Below are 20,733 nucleotides of genomic sequence, written 5' to 3'. Positions count from 1 at the left end.
TGCCATCCTCTACAGATTTTTGGTGAACTTCAAGAAGGCTGTGACTGACACTGCATGGGCAAGACCTGTTTAGACCATAATGGATAAAGCTCTAAATGAAAATGAGGAGAGCTGAGGAAGGCTAAACCAAACCCTTCATGTAACTTTACGTATTTCTCTGCTGAAATCTCTTAGGACAGGATTCTCAAAAAACGCTTGTGTGACCCAAGCACATGTGTCCATCTGAAACAGGGGTAGCTCTGCTCTATGACTTTCAAGAGCATTTGCAAATCCCACTCTCCACATTCTCAAGTGCCTGCCTTGTATATTATAAACTATGGAGTAACTGTATGCATTTCTGTTCAATACCTACAAGAGGCTATTAGAACCACTGGATATTGCTGCATTCTAAATACTGTCAAAAAAATAAATCCCAGCCTTGTCTCTGCTATGCTGTTTTGTTTTGATTTTTCCTCTGATTCATCTCAAAAGAGCATGTTTCAGAGATGTTTCTATCTGCAGTGTGTCATATTGATCAATTCCTGCAATTGGGTAATTTTCCCAGTGATTTTCCCCATTCTATCTTCCCACCACCCTTGTCTAGGTGGATGGGAGTCTCTCTCACCTGGTTGCTTCTGAAAGCTGTGAAGTCATACAGGAGGAGGTGACCCCCTTTTTGAGTCAAATTCAGCTCATGTCCCAGCCTGGTGCCAGCGAGCATTGCACATCCACTGAAGGTGCAGTCAAAGAGTTTGGGGTTTTATTGCCCCATACATTGGATGAGATTTCCCAAGGTCACTTTGTGACAGTTGAGCATCCATGTTGCTTCAAAGCTTGGTGTGAATTGGGAGCCAGACTGCAGTGGATACCTTCATGTACCCAATATATAACTGACACGTAGGATAGGTGTAAGGCATAAGGAAGATTTCATACTGCTGTTTACTCACCAAGAAAAGGCAAGCAGCACCTCCTCTCTCTAATCCCCTCCTGTCCCTGTTTCCCCCCCTCTTATTCTAAAACCTGCACACAGGCCTGAATTTTGGCTTCATTGAATCTTCCTTTTCCTGTGCTCCCAACACTCATGATACATCCAGATCCTGCTTTCCTCCATCACACATCCAAAATTCTGCATTGCCTTCAGCCAGCATAGCCAAGATGTGGCCAGGCTCTCTCCCACTCACACTTTCATGACTGCTGTCTCTTCCTTGCTGGCTTGCCCAATGACCCTTTTGGTTTTTCTCAGATGTCTTTCAAAATTCAGCTGTTGGCACCATTTTCCAGCACCCACTCAGTCTGAGCAAAATAACTCCCACACCACATTGGTGAAAGCATCTTTAAAGCAAACAGAGAAATATGTTCAATCATTGATTTTTTTTCCTTCCCACGTTGCTGAGCATTTGAATGCTAAAACTTGAACAGCAGCATTGTAACATTATACCTGGAAATGTCACATCAGCAACAGAGGATTTTTGAGTGACAATGTCCTAAGCAAAGCTAGTCCAGTTCTGCAGAGCCCTAGTCATGAGCTGCTCAGCACTGGAGCAGAGGGAGCAGCAGGAGGCTGCAACTGTCTTCTACTAAAAGGGGCAAAGAAAAGTATGGAATTACTGGGGATACATACAAAAGCAGTATGAACATCCATCCTGCAGCCACCTGGTGCCACCTGAGGCTGCTCTCGTTTCACTCTTTGCTAAGGAACTTGGAGAAAATGCACAAAATGGCTCATGGAGGAGGAGAAAATGGAGAATGGAGAAACAGCCCCTGGAGGTGGGTGCAGGTCTGATGGGATTCAGGACTGTCCTGTGACCCAGGTCCTAAAGAACCATCACCGGTGTCCCCTTCCCATTTGGTCAGTCCCAAAACCTCCCAGATTCCAAAGATTCCAAAGGAGACTGGAGCAACCCCCAGCTCCCCCCATCTGTCAGTGGGCAGCCTGGGTACAATGGGGTGTGGGTGGAAATCTGCAGCCTCCAATCTGTGCTTGCCACCTATGGGGTCAATGTCTCAAATGCCAGTCCAGCAGCAGGACGGGGTCCAACTCCAGGCCAACAAGAGAGGTGGGGTTTGGCCTCTTCACCCTGACCCTTCTAGGAGGAATGACCCAGGAGAGAAGCTGCAAAGACCGAAGGAAAAGGGGTTGTGTGGCTGGAGCACACCTAGAGGTTCAGGTTTTGCAGATGACTCAGGCAAGGGAATATCTAATGTGATGGTCTTAATGCAATTACAAATTCCTTGGTGCCCAACTGAGACATATCCCACATATGAAAAAATGTCCTGCGCAGGTGCATAAGTTAATTTACATTTTCTCTTTCATCCGAGAACACTTAAGGATACATACTACACAGCAGATTGGCCATTATCTTCTGGAGAAGGACTAGAAATCCAAAAGAGGACTCAGAGTCCATTTAGACTCTATTTTTCCAAGACAAAAGTTAGCTGTAAGCTTTGGATTCAATCTGCAGTTGCTATCAATTGGCACAATTCTATTTACTTGATGTTATATCAGCAGAGGATGACAATCTTCACCTCATGAGGACAAGAACTCTAGACACAAGAGCATGGGATGATCCTCCTGCTCATTGCAAGGCCCACCTAAACCCACTACAAAGTGGTGACTCTCTCCGACACACTTGTAAAAACATGAGGAAGAGGAAAACCAAAACATACTCTTCAAAGGCACAACACTATCAGTTCTAAGACACAATCCAGGTACCATTTTCCTGCACTGCAAAGGCTATCAGTGCTTAGTACCCAAAGACTTACACTTACATGGGGGTGGGAGTTGAACGAGCTTCTTCTTCCCCTTCCTGATGCTGAGGTAGCTCTCCTAGGCCTTTAGTGAACCTGCCTCCCTGATAAGAAGAGGATCATTATAATGGAGGTATAGTGAGACAATGGGCAGATACATCTTCACATCCTGATCAGAGCACTCTGAAGTTTGATAAACGATTTTAATTTTAAGCGTTTTGCTTTGCATTCTGCTTTTGGCTCAGCTATTGTGTTGGTAAAGTAATTAGTGGATTACCTCACTCTTGGCTCTCAGCCTTGTGTTATCATGCTGAGCAAGTCTATGGGAACATCTTTAGTAGGATAACTTTTTATAGCTTCACTGGAGTTGGAGCATTCTGGGGGAGATCATTTTTCCAGTCTGAGACCACCTCTTACTTCTATGCTTGTTGCTGTACAGCCAGGAAGCTCTTATTTAGAGGAAGAGGGAAGAAGGTGCACACTGACTAGAAACCAAAGAGAGAAAAGCATGAGAAGGATGGATGCAAAAGACAAAGTAGTGCCCAGTTTCTTGTAGGAACATGGGAGACGCAGTTACAGTCTGGCCAGAGGGAAGGTAGCATGTAGATATAAAAAAATCATTAAATCACTTTAATGATGTTTGCTGCTTTTTAGAACACACTGTACTGGTTTGCAAACCTTGGCTTTCCTGTCTCAGATCTCTCACTATCTCTTTGTTCAAAAACAACCCTACAACCTGCCTCCTTGTGCTCATTCAGGAAAGGCTGCCAGGCTGTTGCTGCTGTTTGCTTTGCACACTGCTGCCCAGAGGGTCCTCAGTACTGGCTCCTGCCTCAATATGTTGTTGGAATTGCACCTCTGGTAGACGATAGCGTCCCACAAGCCTGCCAGAGAAGATTTTATGATGGAGAATAACTCCTGGCTCTGGATCACTTCACATTCTACCATAGTTTTCCTGGTTACCAGTCGTATAGCATAACAGTCATCTTTCATTTAAACAGCAATGAGATCGTGCTGTCAAAAGCAGACAGGCATCTGTGATCAGTACAAAGTGCAGCACTCACTCATAAATCAGAGTTGCATACTGACCACACATGAAAGCAAGCTGGAGGATTTTGACTGGCTGCCTGGCTCATGAGAGGGTGGTATTTCAAGGTGTGGTTGTTAATCTATGAATCCCCAAATGCCTGGAGAGACGACATCTTCTCATGCCACACTGTTGGAACTTTGACAGACCAGGGTATGTGAGCAAGAGATACCTTAATACACACATGTGTGAGTCCTTGGTAGGTATTTCCCAGGGAGAAGGCAGCACAAGTTAAATTTGGTGCTGACTCTACTCTTCCTGTCAGCCCACATCTGGGATATATAGGGTACTTGCAAAACATTTATTTTTCAAGATTTGCATGTGCCGCAGATTCCCTAACAGTTGTGATGGCTATTTTGCTTCCTGCGTGTTTTGATTACAAATAGCTAAAAAATAAATCAAAAAGAATGGTGGAGATTTTATTGTACATTAGATAACCAGAAAAAACAATTGAGTCATTTCAAATATACTGGCATGTCCAGAATAAATACATGGCAATCAATACTTGAGTGGAATTTGGGCTTTTCGTTATCAGTTATGCCTTTGTAACTTTTTTATCAGTGATAATATTGATATCCTGCTACATAGCAGGATTTGTCTGACAGTGCTCTCAGGTTTTGTAACAATGAGGTATTACACTGTACTTTTAAAAAAAAAAGAACTTGGATCCTAATCACAGAGGCACAGATGAACTTTTATCTGGGCTTTGCTTTGACATTACAGTGCAGGTCACAGTCTGGCCCCAGCATTGCTTCTGCCTATAGGCATTTCTTCACTGATCAGAGGGAAAAATGTAGATTAGGAGGGACCCCTGCAAATATTGTGGCCCCACCTCCGCCTAAATCAGGGCTAGCTTCAGAGTCTGGATTGTGCTGCGCTCATGTGGCAACCATTGAGATGCTTGAGATGGGCTCCAAGGAAGAGACTACCAGTGTTTAAGAGGAACTCAAGGGAATACAAAATATTGTCCTGAGTTCCCTATCCAATGAGGAGACAGGCTGATGGGGAGGAAGCTGGTTATGGGGATAGTTCTCTGTTCGTACCTCATGTAAAAGTCATTCAAGGTAAATGTCTGTGGCAGCAATAAAGCTTTAAGCATCCAAGTGATATCTAGAGCTGACATAGGCACCCCAGTTATGGATGTATATTCATGACTCTTCCCTATACATGAAAGGGAGATGCTAAAGCTCAGCAGCTCCAAATGAGAGTTGACACGTTGAGCAGGGATTCAGGCCATCACCACTGCTGAGGAGTGGGCTGTCTCTGAAATCTCACCTTTCCTTGGGTTCAGATTTGTTGATGAGGCTGAGACTCTTCATTTCATACATTCCCTGTGAGGGCATGGAGATAGGCATCTTTCACAGTATGGGTTACAAAACATGCCCAGGAGGCAGGTGACATAAACTCTAGACTGCCTGGGGACTTTGAACCCACAGCTCCCTCATCATATGGCACACTGACTGCTGCGGAGAGGCAACCCAGGGTGCTGGGGCCAGACTGGAATTAAACAAGAAGGAACCCAAGACAGCAGACCAGCAATGGACTGGAGAGAAGTGGGGTTTCTCATGAGAAGAGAGTCCAGGAGCTGCTTCTTAGTCGGGATTAAAGAGCCTGTGCACAAGCAGTGCCTGGAAGCTGGATGGAGGACAGTCATGGTGCTTGCCATGGTGGTGCTGCTTTGCCTGCTGCAACGCTGCCTGTGGAGAGCTCTGCTGCTGGGGACAAGCTATCAGCTCCTCCTGGCACCTGCTTCACCTTGACCAGAGGTGGCTGGAGGATTGTGCCCCAGGCTGATCTTTGCTATGTACATACAACCCTGCAGACTAACTCTGTGTGGTGTCTCCGGAACATGGGAGACCATACATAGACAGTGGGGGGATTTCCAGGACGTTGCAGTAAATAAAGCCAAGTGAAACTTATTCTACCCACCAAAAGCAAGTAGGTAAGCACAAAAGGTTTATGTGAGCGCTAATAGGACAACTGTTGAGCAAAAATTGAAACATGCTGACAGATATAGAGAGTTTATCTGAAACATCTGTGATGAGAGCATCCCCATCCTAGGGCAAGCTGGGTCACCCATCATGGTATGTTCACTTTTAATGAGCTGCTACTGGTGGTTTTTTGCAAAGACTAGCAGTCCAATAGGTTACCTACAGTAATAGCTTGCATCTATCTATAATACTATCTATAATATGTGTAACACATTTAACATATCCCTACATGTTTATAACAGACAATAATCATCAGATAAGCTTCTATAAACTACCCGTGCACAGAGCCCTAAAATGAAGCATGACAGCAAACTGTTCCAGCGCAGCCTAATGTGGAGTGCCTACGATCAATTTAAGTGATGTTCACACCTCTCAAGTGTGTCATCCGTATGAGGGATCAGGTCTGCAGGGCTTCAGTCCTTACAAGGCAAAAGAAATGTCTGATTTTCTGAGGTTTTAAAGATTATATAAAGGGTCACCTTGGCTTCTCTGCAGAGACTGTATCCCATTATTCCTGTATCTGTTTTGAATTAAGTTTCTTGCTCTGTAGGGAGGAAACTCACACAAAGAAAAAAGGTTTTATAAAATGTCTATGCAGAGAAATACAGGTGCATTTATTGATAATGTTGTTGTAGGCTTGATAGCTTAAGGACCTAGACAAGATATGCTTTATAGGTAGAGGCAATACTTACTTATTGGGTCAACTTCCTTGTCTTTACATCTTTTTCTGCAGTTGGAAAAGTGAATCAGTTTGCAGACACAAAAACCTTTCTCCAGGTCCCTGTTTGTTTTGCTCCTCTGGGGCAGGACACATGTCAGGGACTGCTGCCAGGTGCCTGGGTTCACACTGCAGTCATATCTGCACCACAGCATTGGTTTTCACCCACACCTGCTCAGCAAGCTCACAAGGAATTATCCTTGTGTTTTAAAAAAGATGTGGCAGAGTGTGCTCACCAAACTGCACCTTGACAGGTGAGGGCAGGTGAGCTAGGGGTCCAGGGTGATGCTGAGGGACAGGGCAGTGCCCTCCCCAACATGGCACTGTCCTACAGTGCCCAGCCAGAAGAGCAGAGCAGGGACAGGGATGGCGGCCAGTTGGGCACGGCCCAGCAATGTCTGTCCCCAGCTGCATGATGCTGGTGGAAATAGGACCACAACTCCTGTTCCTGTTTGTCAGTGGGTGACTTCCCACCACAGTCTGCTGTCAGCTCGTGCAATGCTGAGTCTGATCATGCAGAGGTGCCTTGACAGGTCTGTACAATGTTATTTATCAGCTCATTACTCAGTGCTGCAGCTGAATCCATCAAACCAAAGGTGATTTTACTGCCTTTTGTATAAGCAAGTCAGTGTTTATTCAGAAGGCAGGCTCTTCAGTAGGGCTGCTATCAGCCTTTTCACTTAGACTCAAAAATTAAATGTTTCTTCTCAGCAAAGTCAGTATTTCCCCCGAGGATCTAGAGCTCAGCTCCAGGAGTTTGCTTCATTATGGTACTGCAAACAGATTCCAAGGCACGCATGTCTGTGTGTGTGTGCACGCCTGTATGCCCACATACACAGATCAAATTTTGCTTTTCTCCTTCCAATGCACTTGATAAACAAAATGAGTATTTGGGGAACAATTCTTCCACACTTTTTGAAAATTTCAGCCTAGGTATACAAAGCAACCAGCGAGTCAAAATACCCACCTGTTCTCACCTCTTCATTACATTAAGTGTTAACTGTTCTCTTTGCCAGGTTGTCAGAAGCAGCACTAATAACAATCTCCTGCCTTGTGGCTGAGCTGGGGCAGGCTTTTGTTATATTAGTTTGTAAGAAAATGCCTTGAATAGTTGATGATCTGAAAGACAAAATAGGAATGAAAGGTTCCCTATTTTCCAGATGTTCAGCTGTGGTTTAGATACACAGAAAGTAAAATTCTATCTGTGCCAAAATCAATGCTGAAGCCTCAGGATGACTGCAGGCTTTATCCCAGCTGCTGAAACAAAACATTAAAAAATACAAAGGACCTGAACACTTATCTCCTTAAAAAGCTTGAAGGAAATCTGCAGAGAGGCAGACATTGAACATGTTTCTTGGGTCCCACATTCGTATCTTACACCTCTGAATACTTTTTGGTTACTAACTCCCAATGCTAAAAATATAAGGGGCAAAAAAACATGACATGGCCATGACATTGGGTTGAGCAGCAAAATGAAAAAAGCCCAGTTGCTGGTTCGTTAATAAACTGTTCTAAGCAAGTAACAAATACCTGGTCTTTACAAAGGAGAGTAGTACCTCTTGCTGTGCTGTGATGAAATGTTTGCAAGCCCTGTGCCATTCCAATGCTTTTCATATCCTTGTCTATGAAGCCATTGCTTTCAGAGTGCTGTGGCTGGTACCTTCTCTCTCCTTTCTCTAGATAGCTGCAGGAGCCAGTCGTTTCAGCTTCCTTGAGAGCTGATGCAGAAGGATAGGCACTACTGAGGCACAGTACATCTCATCCAAAGGTTGCAGTGCAACTGAGAGGTTTGCATGACAGTGAGCTGGAAGAACATAAGGCTTAGAGTTTGAAATGAAGTAAAAGTAAAGGAGGAACAGGATGAAGACAAAGGGGAAGGACTTGACTTAGCCATGACAAGATTCACAAGGCACCAACTGGATCTCTTCCAGCTCCTGTTCTCTCCTCATGAAGAGAGCTGTATAAACTATCTCACACACACATAATGAATGCTCCTTCATATAAGCCAGCTGCAAATGTCTTGCCTGCATTTGGATTATTTTTTGAGGGCTGCTTTAAAGGAAGGCTGTATGTGAAAGAGGATGATTGGAAATGGTTTGACCTTGCACCAGAGTCCAGCCCCAACACAGAATGGAAGGACTGCCATTTGATGACTGTCTAATTGTTTTCAGGAGATAAAATGAGACAAAGCCTATCAGCAATAAAAAAAGAGAAAGGCAGAAGGGAAGATGCTTGCCAGCTGGACTAGGGAGAGGCAGCTGTTGGTTGTAAAATGGCTGCTTTGGGTCTGGAAATGCTTCATCTTGCCAAACTTGGAGAAAAATTGAAGAGTGTGCAGGGAAAATAGTCTCGTGCTTCAAATAATGGAGTAGAAAGTACTCTCAGGTTATGATCTTCTTTAGAGTGTGTTTTCTGCAATTTTACAACTGAAGTATGCTGCCTAGAAGTGGAAAGGTAAAATTAAACCTTTCTCCAAAATTATTCATGGTTGCTGATTTTTTGTTTGCATTAGCTTCAACATTGATAACACAGATAAATCCATCACAGTACATCAAGAAGATCATTGTTTACCTCTTGTCTATCTTCAATCAATCTCTTCAGTTTATCAAACATGAGACTGGATTCCCAGATTTAAGATCTATTGCAGACTAATACCCTACCTCCTGCAAGTTTCTATTTTAATAAAGCTCCAGATAAGTCCATCAGTAACAGCAACATTCTCAATTCTAACTTTAAGATAAATCCAAAAGTCACCACTAAAAACACAAACTGCAATTTAATCCCCCCCAAAAATCTAAAAAATCCAGTTCAAGTCCTACTGTATAACATGTCAAAGCCCCAATGAATATCCTGTTTCCCAAATTAAAACAAAACAAAACAAACAAACAAAAACTATCAAGCAGGACAATTTAATTTTTTTTGTATGATGCTCACTGCTGGAGAAAATTTTATCGGGAATCTGTAGTATCCTAAATTCATTTTCACCACTCAAGTCCATAGTTTTTTATTGCATATGACATGCTGACTCAAGATATCTCACTGTTCAACATAAAGCTTGCTCTGTCTTATTAGCTACTCAGCCCATAGGGAAAGCATTCAGTGTGATGGGCACCATGTGGCACAGAAATGTCTCGAATGAACAGAAACATCAGGAGGTGCATTCTTCTGCTCAGAATGTTGTCTTAACAACAGTTGTTCACAGTTTCATGACAAACTTCTTCCAGTTTGGGGCAATTATAGCACCCCTTCACCCCCCATGCACTTTTGTGTTGTTATCTGTTGCTGTCTACTCAGAAGCTGTGAGTAGTGAACTTAACACAGTTTGTCTTTAAAATATATGTTTGATGGGAGCATGTATTAAATTAAAACCAATGTGAACTAGTTATTGATTTTGAGGGGGGAGGGGGAGGAGAAAGCACTCAAATACATCTTATTTGCAGTTCTCAACCAGAGTCAACCAAATCAAAATTTGACACAAGTCAGAATGCCCGCACATCTGGGTTATAAAAGAAAACAATACCAGAAATGCAGATAATTGCTTTTGATCTTGGATAGAAAAAAAGTTTAAAATCTCTGTGCTGTGAAATCTGAACTAAGGCTTTTGAATACCATGTATTCCAGTAGGAGAGAATTCATTGCAGAAAAGTCTTAGTGAAAAACAACTCAACCTCCACCACCATCAGCTCTAAGACCCTCTATTAATGTACATCTAACAAGGTCACAATGATGAAGGCATTTTTGCTCTAAGGGATGTTACCTGTTACCTCTTCATACACAAGTCAAAGTACATTTGATGACTGAGTGTACACTTTAGTGAGAAAAGTGCTGCTCGTTTTTTGTGGCCCTCTACGATGTTATTAATTCTCTGTCCTTGCACTGGTTCCGAAACATAGATATGAATTTGAGATTTGTGCACTGAATATGAAAGCAACATTGTTTTCACATGGAGTACAGTTGTGGGGACATTTAAACAAGAACAGGCTGCTCTAAATAAAAAACATACTGAAAGAATCAGCTCTAAACCCAATATGAGACAGAAAAGTGCATCTTAATATAAAGGGACATTGTTTATAATTTGTATGGCTAAAAAGAGAATGGAGAGCAACATCTGTGTCCTCTTTGCTAATTTTGTTTTACAAATGCACTCCACACACACCACAAAAGGGTCTTATGGAATAAGAACTGGTGCAGATTAAAAAAAGAATAAACACTCTTCTATAATTGCAAGGTAGAAGGAAGGTAAACAGGTAAGTTCTTCCCTATAATTATCCCTAAGCTTTCTGTCATTTCAACAATGCTATTTATTGCTGATATACGTGTTATTTACACAGGAAAAAAAGGTAAAGACATCAGATATATTTCACAAGAGTCAGTAAAGGCTGACTGGGATCCTACTAACACTGCTTCAGAGCAGCAGTACCTCCGCTTAACTGTGTGGACCTGCATGGCAGGGGTCAGGAGCTGTCCCTAAGATGGGCAAGGATCAGGGTGATGTCATAGGGCCACCTTGCTTGGGAAAACTATGTGGCCTGATGGTAATGGCTCAAGCTGCTCAGTGCTAGTTGGCATCTTAATATACTAATAAAAACATATGAAGAGTCCTAGTGGAGTAGATGGGAGGCTTATCTAGCTAAATTTCCTGTCCTTGAGATTGCTCAGGATCAAACAGAGAGGGATGAATTTAAAACACTGGGGGAGTAAAGGTGGCCACTGCCTCGCCAGAACCTCCCCACTCCTGGCACTCAAACCAGGCAAGAAGGCCATGGCAAGAAAGGCTCAGGGTTATCTTTCCCAGATGGGGGACTATCACAAAACAAGAAAAGTAAGAGCTTCAGGGGAGGATGCACTGCTGGAAACTAGGTGATTGCTCATGGCCTTTTTCTGGTGCTGAGTGGCCCCCACAGAGACTGGCAGTCAGTTGCAGCCAGTGGCACAGCCAGTACTACAGCAGTGGACTTCAGTTCCCCATCGGGATTGTCCCAGCTGATCTCACTCCTTTGTGATTACGGCTTGGCACATCCACAAGGGATAGACAGAAAGGGAAAATTCAGATGAAATGGGTTGATGGTACAGTCAAGCTGCCCAGTGCCAGTACCCAGTATGCTAATCCTAATCAGACACATCTACTTCACAACTTAACAAAAGATGGCTTCCACATCTGAAACCAGCCTTCATCCAGTTCTGTGATGTTGCATGTTCAACAACAAAACTAAACGCGAAGTCTCACACTCTCCCTGATCCTATACTTTTCTCTCTGTGTTAACTCCAGTCTTCATTACAGTCTTAATAGTCTTCCAAACCCAGAACAATAACTTAACAGCCTCTCTACTTTTTCCTTGTGTATCTTCTAGGAATAGGTAGCAAACGTGCTCTTTTGCCCCTTTGTCCCAAACCTTCATCCTAACCCAGTACAGAGGACCAGATCTCAACCACAGTGGCCAGAAGCTGTTTTTGTTTATGAACACAAGCTCCAACTTAGCCCTCTGATCCTTGAGGGACCTCATTATAAAGGTGGATCTCCTTTCTCTCCCAAACTGTAGCACTTCTCCCCACCTCAGTCACACCACTATCACACTTCAGCAAGTTCCTCCAGCCATCATAGACTCAAATAAACCCATCTCTTTAGCTCTGCTGGTGCCATACCCACCCCTGCTGACATATTCCAGAAGCAAACTAAGTCTCCAGCCACCCTATTCTGGTAACTAACCTTCAACCTGGAGACCCAGCCCAGCGTGAAGCCTGAGCCAGCAACAGGCACTGATTGCCCTGTGACCTCGGCTGAGCCGCTCTCCTGAGCCGAGCCATGGGTGGGCATTGCAGTCTGCATAGAGAAGTCTGCTATGCCCTGCACCACAGGGAAGTTGTGTGCCACGTCTGCATGTGTGTACAAGCTCTATGAGCACAGAAGGGAGATCTGAACACCATTGATCCCCTTTACTGACTTCTCTTCATAGTTACAACAAGTTAGTAATGTGCTTAACTGGAAGCCAAAGGACTTCTCCCTCCCTCCTACCCAATATCAACAAATAGCTCATGGCATCAAAGTTAAACAAAAGCTTTGGATTTACTTTCTCTGTTATTGCAGTAAATCATGCTGTCGCATTGCCATGGAAACAGCAGCTACCACAAACATCACTACATAGTGGCATCAGTGGTCTTCTATTTTCATTCTAATGCCAGTCCTCCTTTCCCTCATCCAGCCCTGTGTTTTCAACTCTTCTACAACATGACACAATTTTTTGATGAAAAAATAGAAATCAAAGTTCTATCCTTTTTAGTGGAAAGTTTTATCAGAGAGGATTAATTGCAAAAAACTACACTTTTGTTAGCTCTGAAATACCCAGGCAGAGTTGAACAACTGACTATGAAGAGTTGAGACTTTGGTGATACAAACTGTTAAGTCTAGTCAGATTTGAAAAAGACAGTGAAGAGCAAACAAATCAATCACAAGCTGATTTGAAATACTCTGTAAACAGCTTTGGCAAAAAAGATAGAGGGTTTTTTCCTCAAATATTTATGAACCTAAAGATACAGATGGGTAGTGGGTGAGATTTTTAATGCCATGTTATGCTAATTTATATTCACCAAGGATTTTGGAATTTTCTGTAGCAGAATTGCAAAACATTAGAACCTTCCCCTCTGATCCTCAAGCTCCCCCTTGGACAAATATCCATTACTTTCACAGGAAACCTAGTATAACCTCAGTATTACACACATAAAGGGCACAGGAGGAAGCCTTTAACTAAAATGAGCAGGTTGCTCTGCTCTAGTGTAATGAAGAGTATCTGCTGGGATAGATTTGAAATCTCACCAGTTTTCACTTACAAGAAAGGTTTGCAGCCAATTCAATTTGTGTTTCATGCACTGAGTAGAAAAGACAATTTTAACTTTTTTTTTCAGGGAGCGGTAACATGAGTTTTCAAAGACTGGGTTCTTTATTATTAAAATGCCTGTCTTTTATTTAATTTATTCTGCTTTTGCTAGCCACATGGTTAAAGTTAGGAAAACAAACAGCAGATACTTTCCAGTCAGGAATGTTTACATTAGGTCTAGCTTATCTGTGCAAAGAATAATCTATGAACTCCCTCTGGCCTTTTGGATAAGCAAACGTAAACCTCATTTCCCTTTATTGTCCACTCCACATAATAACTAGCCTTTCCAAAGGGCTTCACAGAGGTTATTCCATTCAGGGTGGCTCCTGGGGATTTCCTTTAATGGCTGAAGGGATCACTGTATGTGTTATTGAGTAGCAATATTGGAGTTGTGATGGTCTAAGGATAAAGCAGGCAAATCTGTAGGGAGAGGTATCACCTTGTCTCAAACTAATCAATAGAGCTGGAAAAAGAGAAGCCTTCAAGCAGGAGTCTTTTCTCATATCTCTGAAGGTAAACGATGTGCTCCACAGGTTCATGCAAGCAACCACACAGTCCTGTCTCTTTTTTGTGAGCATCTGTACAAATCCTCTGTGAGCTAAACCAGCTCAGTAAACTAGTAGAGGAATAATCCAGCAAAAACCAGTGGATTTTTGGGGGTGGTCAACAGTCTGACTTGGCCCCTTGCAAGGTCACAGTTGGTGCCATAGATGCCAGGAGCAAGAGAGAAGAGGAAAAGAGGCAGGCTGCCCTTTCTGGTGACCATGAAATGTATTATTGTTGCAGTTATCTGGTGATGGGTAGGCTCTGGTTCGGACCTTTCAAAGGGCTTCTTTAACTCTGCTCACTTGAAATGCTTCAAAAAACAGCAATCAGCCTAACCATCATAAGTGTAGACTTGAACTTTCAATAGCAGTCAAGTGGTGGACGATGCTGTTAACATCTTTCTTTAGAGGCTTTGCAGCACTTCCCACAGCCCCTGCTCTTTTTGGCAGGTAGGCACTTAGACTGTGGCTTTCTCAAGGCACTCACATAGCTGGTGCCAACATGAGGCTGAGTAAGACTCCTTGTTACTGATCATGCCTTTATCTCTGTAAAGACACAAAAGATTAAATAGTTTGAACATTTCGGTGAGATTTGGATCTGGTCACATACAAGTTGGCAATTCCAAGCATGCTGAGAAATCTTGTTCTGCTGTAGAGATTATAGGATCTAAAAGGCAAGGTAAAGCTACCAAGTCTAAGCTGCAAGCTAAAACATGGCAAAGGGCTTTATTTATTATTTATTTATTATAGATTGTGGTATAAATCTTCATTGGAGTAATTAGATAATTTGTTTCAAGGAGACGTACAGTTCTGATATGAAAAATACAAAAAAGAAGAATTGCCACACTTATTCACATTGAGTTAGTGACCCAAACTGCAAAAATTTATAAATATATTTTTTCTTAAATTTGTGCAAAATAGTAATGTATATTTTGAGAAAGCCAGTTTGTAACCATGTGCTTTAAAAAAGAAATACCTTTAAAGGAAATAAAGTCATGAGATAAGAGACTTAGAGCCCATGTGTAGTTCTAAGGGCTCCTGTTTTATTCAATCCATAAAACCCCACCATGTTTTATGGTCTCCTACATGAACACAACCTGTACATGAGCTGACAGAAGTTCTTGACTGTGTTATGAACACAAAATGCCTCACTCTTATCTCATTTTTTGGCTCCTTTCACCTGCTGCAAACTTTATGGTGGTTCCTTTAAAGCTGCTCTGTTCCAGTGACTCACTTGGAAATTATGGGTTTTCGTGCCTAAATGTTCTATTATGAAAGAGAGAAAAATAAAGATGCTTCACTGTTTTCTCATTTAAGTAGATTTACAGAGCTACTATCAGCAGTTGAGATTGTTTTTCAGTAAAGGCATGACTCTGGGGCTTTACCTTCATCTTTCTCTGTCAGAAACCTTCCAGAAAAATCTCTTCTTTATGAAACCTTTTTTTGTTCACTCAGGTTTCCAGTGTGAGCTTTGTACTACAGCAAGTCAGGCTGCTGTCTTCCTGGGCAAGAAGAAGCTATAGAGATGTTCAGGAAGAAGTAGTAGCAGCCCGAGTTTCTCACGTAGCCTGTGAATGGATCAGCCACGTGGCCCGTTACAGAGCTCAGCCCTATGTGGTGGCTCTTACATTGGTGTAATCAGACCAGAGCGATCCATCAATCACGGGTGCTGCATGCCCCCATGCTATAGGACACACATACCAAATTTTAGTCCTAGTGGAAGATCGAAAGCTGCCACTGTAATGATCATAGTGAAGCAGCAGGAGAAACGAATGGCAGGATCAATATGCTGTGTCCCTCCAAAAGCAGGGGTAAGTTACATAAAAATCAGGCCAGCCCTACGAAGTGAACAATGCCTCACACTACAAAGGAAAGCAACTCTTCTCCACCCAGTCATTGCCAATCTGGGCTGAAAGAAAATTCCTGATCCCAAATCATAATATTGCACAAGTAGAAAAACCAGGCTTTTGACATACAGCAAAATACCTGCACTGAAACACAGCACCAAACCATCACCAATATCCAGGGAAGGAAAACCCTGCTCCCTACTCTTCCTGGAGACATATTAAACACTAAGAAGAGAAAAGATGCTCTCTAGAGGGCTTGCTCTACATAAGGGAAATCTTCACCATAATTGGCAGCAACTGGGAAGGAATTTTCAGATGCCCAGAGTCGAACTAAGTCAATCAGGGATGCAGACTGGCTAGTTTACCTTGGCCCCAATTCATTAGCATACTCAATTTTTCAGACCTTTCAGATTTTATTCTGATCCAACCCAGAAAGCCAAACCATCATGTCTTGGGGAAGGTCTGTGTTGGGTCAATGTTTTGGAGGGACATCATAGCAGAAGTGTGCTCTGTGTCTCCTAAATAAAAGTATACACTTTTCCAGCTTCAGTGAATCACCACACCAATCTCTGGTAGAGACCTCCCCAGCACTTCTAAATCTGAACACAATATGGGGAAGGTTGAATGTCACCTCAGAAGACCTCTTGGAATTAGCACTCTTGTATCAGAGAATTTAAAAATTACTTTTTCCTAGCTTTAATGCCTAATTCTGCACCTTTGCTGAATTATACAATTTAACCTCTTCTTGAACATCTTCTTCATTACTTCTGTGACTGAAAGCTGCTTAGTTACCTCTGTTGCCAGACCTTTTGTACATAATTTCCCCACATTTTCTACAAGAATACAATTTAAAAAACTATAGGGGAAAGTGATGCTTCCTAGATAATAAAATATAGAAATCCTGTGATTTATTTCTTGTCCACAGATTCCCTTTAGGGTCTGCAGGCACTCATAACACCAAGAGAGTCATTGCATTGCCTTCCATAAACACGCTACCAAGTACTGCCACCATTCCTATCACACCACCACATATTGCTCTAGGCAACCACCACCACGGAAAAGTATCTGCTGGGATTCGGAGTCTGTAATAGTTATAAAATTTCTTCTTTTTTCTCCTACATTTGAGGTTTGCACTTGCTTGCCTTAGTTTGCATGCCCAGGGGATTCCTGTTTCCATTCGTTATTTTGGGGAGGATAATATTCTCAGTGACACTGCACTACTATCCTTCTATTGATTTCTTTCCCATGCACCGGGGAGCATAATCTTGGGATGAGCATTTTGCATATGCCATTCACTTAGAACATTGGTTGTTGAAGCAAAGATCAATGATAGACAAAAATATCTGTGTTCCTCTGCAGAGCACTGAAACATGTAGTCTGAGATAGAGGAATGGTCCCAAGAACAGCTGTGACATGAGGTTCTTCAAAGGGCCATAGCTAATTCTGACTTCTCCCGTGTCCCAGCACAGTGGCAAGTAGCAGCCAGTCCAGACCAAAATAAATCAGATACCCATTCTTTATCACTGCTTTGTTCTGTGGGCTGATTCATGGGGAAAAAGGGAGGAAGCATTGTCAAGGCTGATCACGTGGAAGCAAATTTAGCAGGAGCAGGGCTCAAGTCAGGATCCAGTTGCTTGTCAAGAGCACAACACTCCCCCAACTTAGCTCCCCAAGTAACCCATGCGAAGATAAAAAGGGAAATCTCATCTTACTTTCTTCCCCTCTGTAAGTGAGCAGATAAATTTAATTTCTCTCTTTTCCTGAAGTCTCTTCTGATTGAAATACTCACATTCAAAAATCTTTGCTGGAACAAAATCTGCACCTTAATTCATCTTGGACTGCAAACTTCTAAATAACGTTATTTGGATTCTCCTTGGTTATACTTGTTTGGCACTGGCTGTACTGGAGTGATGTCAATCAAAGAGGAAAAGTCATCTCACTTACTTTATTATTGCTCCATACTTGATTCCTTTTCTTTCCAGTTTATCCATTTGCAATAATAAAGAGATCTTTCACATGATTACTGGGTAGCATAACTAAGTTCCACAGCTATTCGTCACTTAAATGTCCTTGCTATGAAATTCCATGCACAAAAGAGAAGATATAGCAAAAGCTCATTTGGAAAAGAAAATACTCCATATTGGTATATTAATCAATGACTGTCAACTAGTTAAATTCTTTGCATATTATTGTTCTAATTTTACCCAGCAAGACACAGAAATTGCTTGGCAAAGCAATCATCAAAGCACATAAGCATATGTCCTGAATAGATGCTTTAAGTTAGTCATATGGTCAAGTACTTTGCTGAACTGGGAGCTCTATGTTATACGGGGGCTGCTTCCAGAAGTTTGGCCCACTAAAAAGTACAGACTAACAGACAAGGAAGTATAAGGTTGACAAAAGGAAAAGCAAACTTGAAATTAAATGATGACTACCTCTGCTTCAGATAATACATGATCTTAGTGATATAATGAAGCATGAATTAAAATAAAAAATAAAATTATTTTACTAGTCGAGACCTATCCACATCCTTGTCCTCAGCCCATAATCGTGGAAGGACATCCATGAAAAACAGGCAGAGGCCACGTGGATAGAAAGAGCGTAGGGACAGGCAAAGGTGATTTTTAGGAGATGAGGACAAATGACATGTCAAAGCTGATGCCACTGGCAAACCATAAAGGACTGTTGCTGTAAAAAGATGAGAGGCATGGATGAAGCAGAAGTACAATACTGGAAGAAATAGAAGCTTTAAGTGACACAGAGTGAAACAGTAAAGACCTACATGCAAGACTTCTGATTTGAGCTGCTATAAGCATGGTTTGACATAAATATGCTGTCATCATAGCAGTGAATGAGAGAAATCTGTCTCCATCCCATTCCATAGTTCATCACCTTAACATAATCATCTCTACATGGTTTGTGAACATCTCTGAATAGGCATTTCATTTCATTTGCATACACACATGTACTTTTTAATTCTGTTCTATGCATTGTTCAAAACTGATTCTTTAGCCTACCAGCCTAGCCTGAAACGCTATTATCACAACAGTTTTTGAAGTGTTTTTCCAAATAAAAGATAGACACTAAAGTGTTCTAGAAACACTTTAAGGACTATAGTTCCATAAAACCTGAAGTCTTAAGATAACAAAGTGATAAGGCACTGATCAGAATATTCTTCGGCACTTTCTGATAGGGAGTGTCAGAAAGAACTTAGTTCTAAAACAGCTTTTAATGCCAATGTACTGTTCCAAGAAAACAAACACTGTTTTCCACACAAAGTTTACGGTGTGCAAGTTTGTAGTGGAAGTCAACTTTTTGTTAGCATGCAAACAAAGAACTCAGTAAATATCAGCATCTAATCATGCCATTTTACAGTAACAAAATTCCTGCTATTATGGCTCCCCTGACAGAGATGCATTATGAGAAAGAAATAAATTGGAGACAAATTATCATCTCCAAAAAACATAATAAAAAGAGACAGGACTGCTTTTGTTCAAATGAATTTTCTGTTTTGGGATGCATGAGTTATTAATCATCACTGCACAGGGAAGTGACTTCTTCCACTCCAAGAAATGAAGACTAAAGTTAAAACAAGGTGGGTCAAGATTTTTATCCAAAACACAGGAATCAAACAGGAAGGTGTCTCATCTGCCTTAGCATAGTCTTTCTGTATTTAAGCAGGTATTAATGAGATCAGAATATGATAACCTTTCAGATACCTACAGGGAAAACACTCGAACAGCAAAACACCATTTCTAGACAGTTTCAGTAAGTGCATTGCGCTGGTAATTTAGTGACTAATTGCAAAATCTATTATCGTGGAGATGAAAAGATTTTTGAAGATTTAAGATCAGATTTCAAGTTCAAGAAAAGCAGGAAACAAAAAAGGAATGATAAACTAAATACTGGAAAACACATTCATGACTCAAAGTCCTACAATAGAAACTGTTGTAAGTTCCATACACATTAATATGATTAAAAACAATTACACAATATCTGTATGGAGTGTGAATTAGAAAATTTCAGAGAACTATTGAAAATGAAAAGGGCAAAGAAGCATGAATCTTGCTTTGCCAAAACTAAACAGCAAATGACTAGGAGGTCAGAACAGTAATGCTTACCAGGCAAGACACAACACCTGGACAAAGCTTAGGAGGTCACCATCTTCAAACTGCCAGGTGTACGAAGCATCTGAGGCACTGAAATGTCCAAGGCAATTTATTCAGCAGTGTACATCTAAAGGAAGAGGAGGACAACAACCCAGAAAAATGTAGAGAGCAAAATCTTATGTTAGATATGAAGGAGCTTCTAAATATTGTTACAAGGACCTGGCTGTCTGAGCCTCACTATGGTTACATAGTGAGACAAAACAATAACTCTCACTGGGTAAAATTAGCCTCTGTAGGAAAGGCCAGTTTTGAAGACTCAAGTGGGACATAAATAATGCAAAAACCTTATGATGACTCCTCTCAATGGACCCTTTCTAGAAGGAGAAATAGAATATTCGGGGCAAGAAAAATAGGGCTGAGTTAATTAAGAGTTGTTTTTCAAATAAGCTTCTGGGCCAGAGTCTGACATTGGACACAATGATCCTTGTGGGTCCCTTCCAACTCAGGAGATTCTATGATTCTAGATTTCATGCACATTTTGGTAAGTTTTGGATTATTTTCCGTCTTTTATCTCAGTCTCTGAAACGAAAACAATCTTCAATTTTCGAAACTATACTTCAAAGTTTCAAGTGCACAGAAGGCATAGAAACATGCAAATACTTGGCTAACCTGGAAAAAAGAGAGTACCAAGAGTAGTCAGTGAAATACTGGAAACTATGAGCCATTAGTTGGCGTAGACAGACATAATGTAAACTGACAGCACAAACTCAAAACGTTAATTGCCAAGCAAAATGAACTCTGCACACTTGTATGTACAAGAAAATGCTAAGTAACGGC

General features: G+C 41.7%; 1 protein-coding gene across 8 annotated transcripts in view; it reads right to left on the bottom strand.

Annotated features, from left to right (window-relative positions):
• FAM76B (family with sequence similarity 76 member B) overlaps nucleotides 1–20,733 on the bottom strand; it is a 50,907-nt gene that overhangs the window by 4,008 nt on the left and 26,166 nt on the right. For 2 of the 8 annotated variants that reach the window (XM_027677385.1, XM_027677390.1), the window contains one exon: nucleotides 14,918–15,206. The exons of 4 other annotated variants lie outside the window; for them this stretch is intronic. In XM_027677385.1, the coding sequence (XP_027533186.1) occupies nucleotides 15,198–15,206 (9 nt within the window). In that variant the 3' untranslated portion in view covers nucleotides 14,918–15,197. Of the gene's footprint in view, nucleotides 1–7,495; nucleotides 7,643–14,917; nucleotides 15,207–20,733 lie in introns of those variants that run through there. 2 more of the 8 variants (XR_003533282.1, XM_027677383.1) reach the window with 2 other exon arrangements.

Source organism: Neopelma chrysocephalum, unplaced genomic scaffold (assembly GCF_003984885.1).
Source record: "Neopelma chrysocephalum unplaced genomic scaffold, ASM398488v2 Primary Assembly neopelma1_43, whole genome shotgun sequence".
NCBI lineage: Eukaryota > Metazoa > Chordata > Aves > Passeriformes > Pipridae > Neopelma > Neopelma chrysocephalum.
The sequence above is the reverse complement of the archived record's forward strand: the minus strand, read 5'-3'. Positions and strand labels throughout refer to the sequence as shown.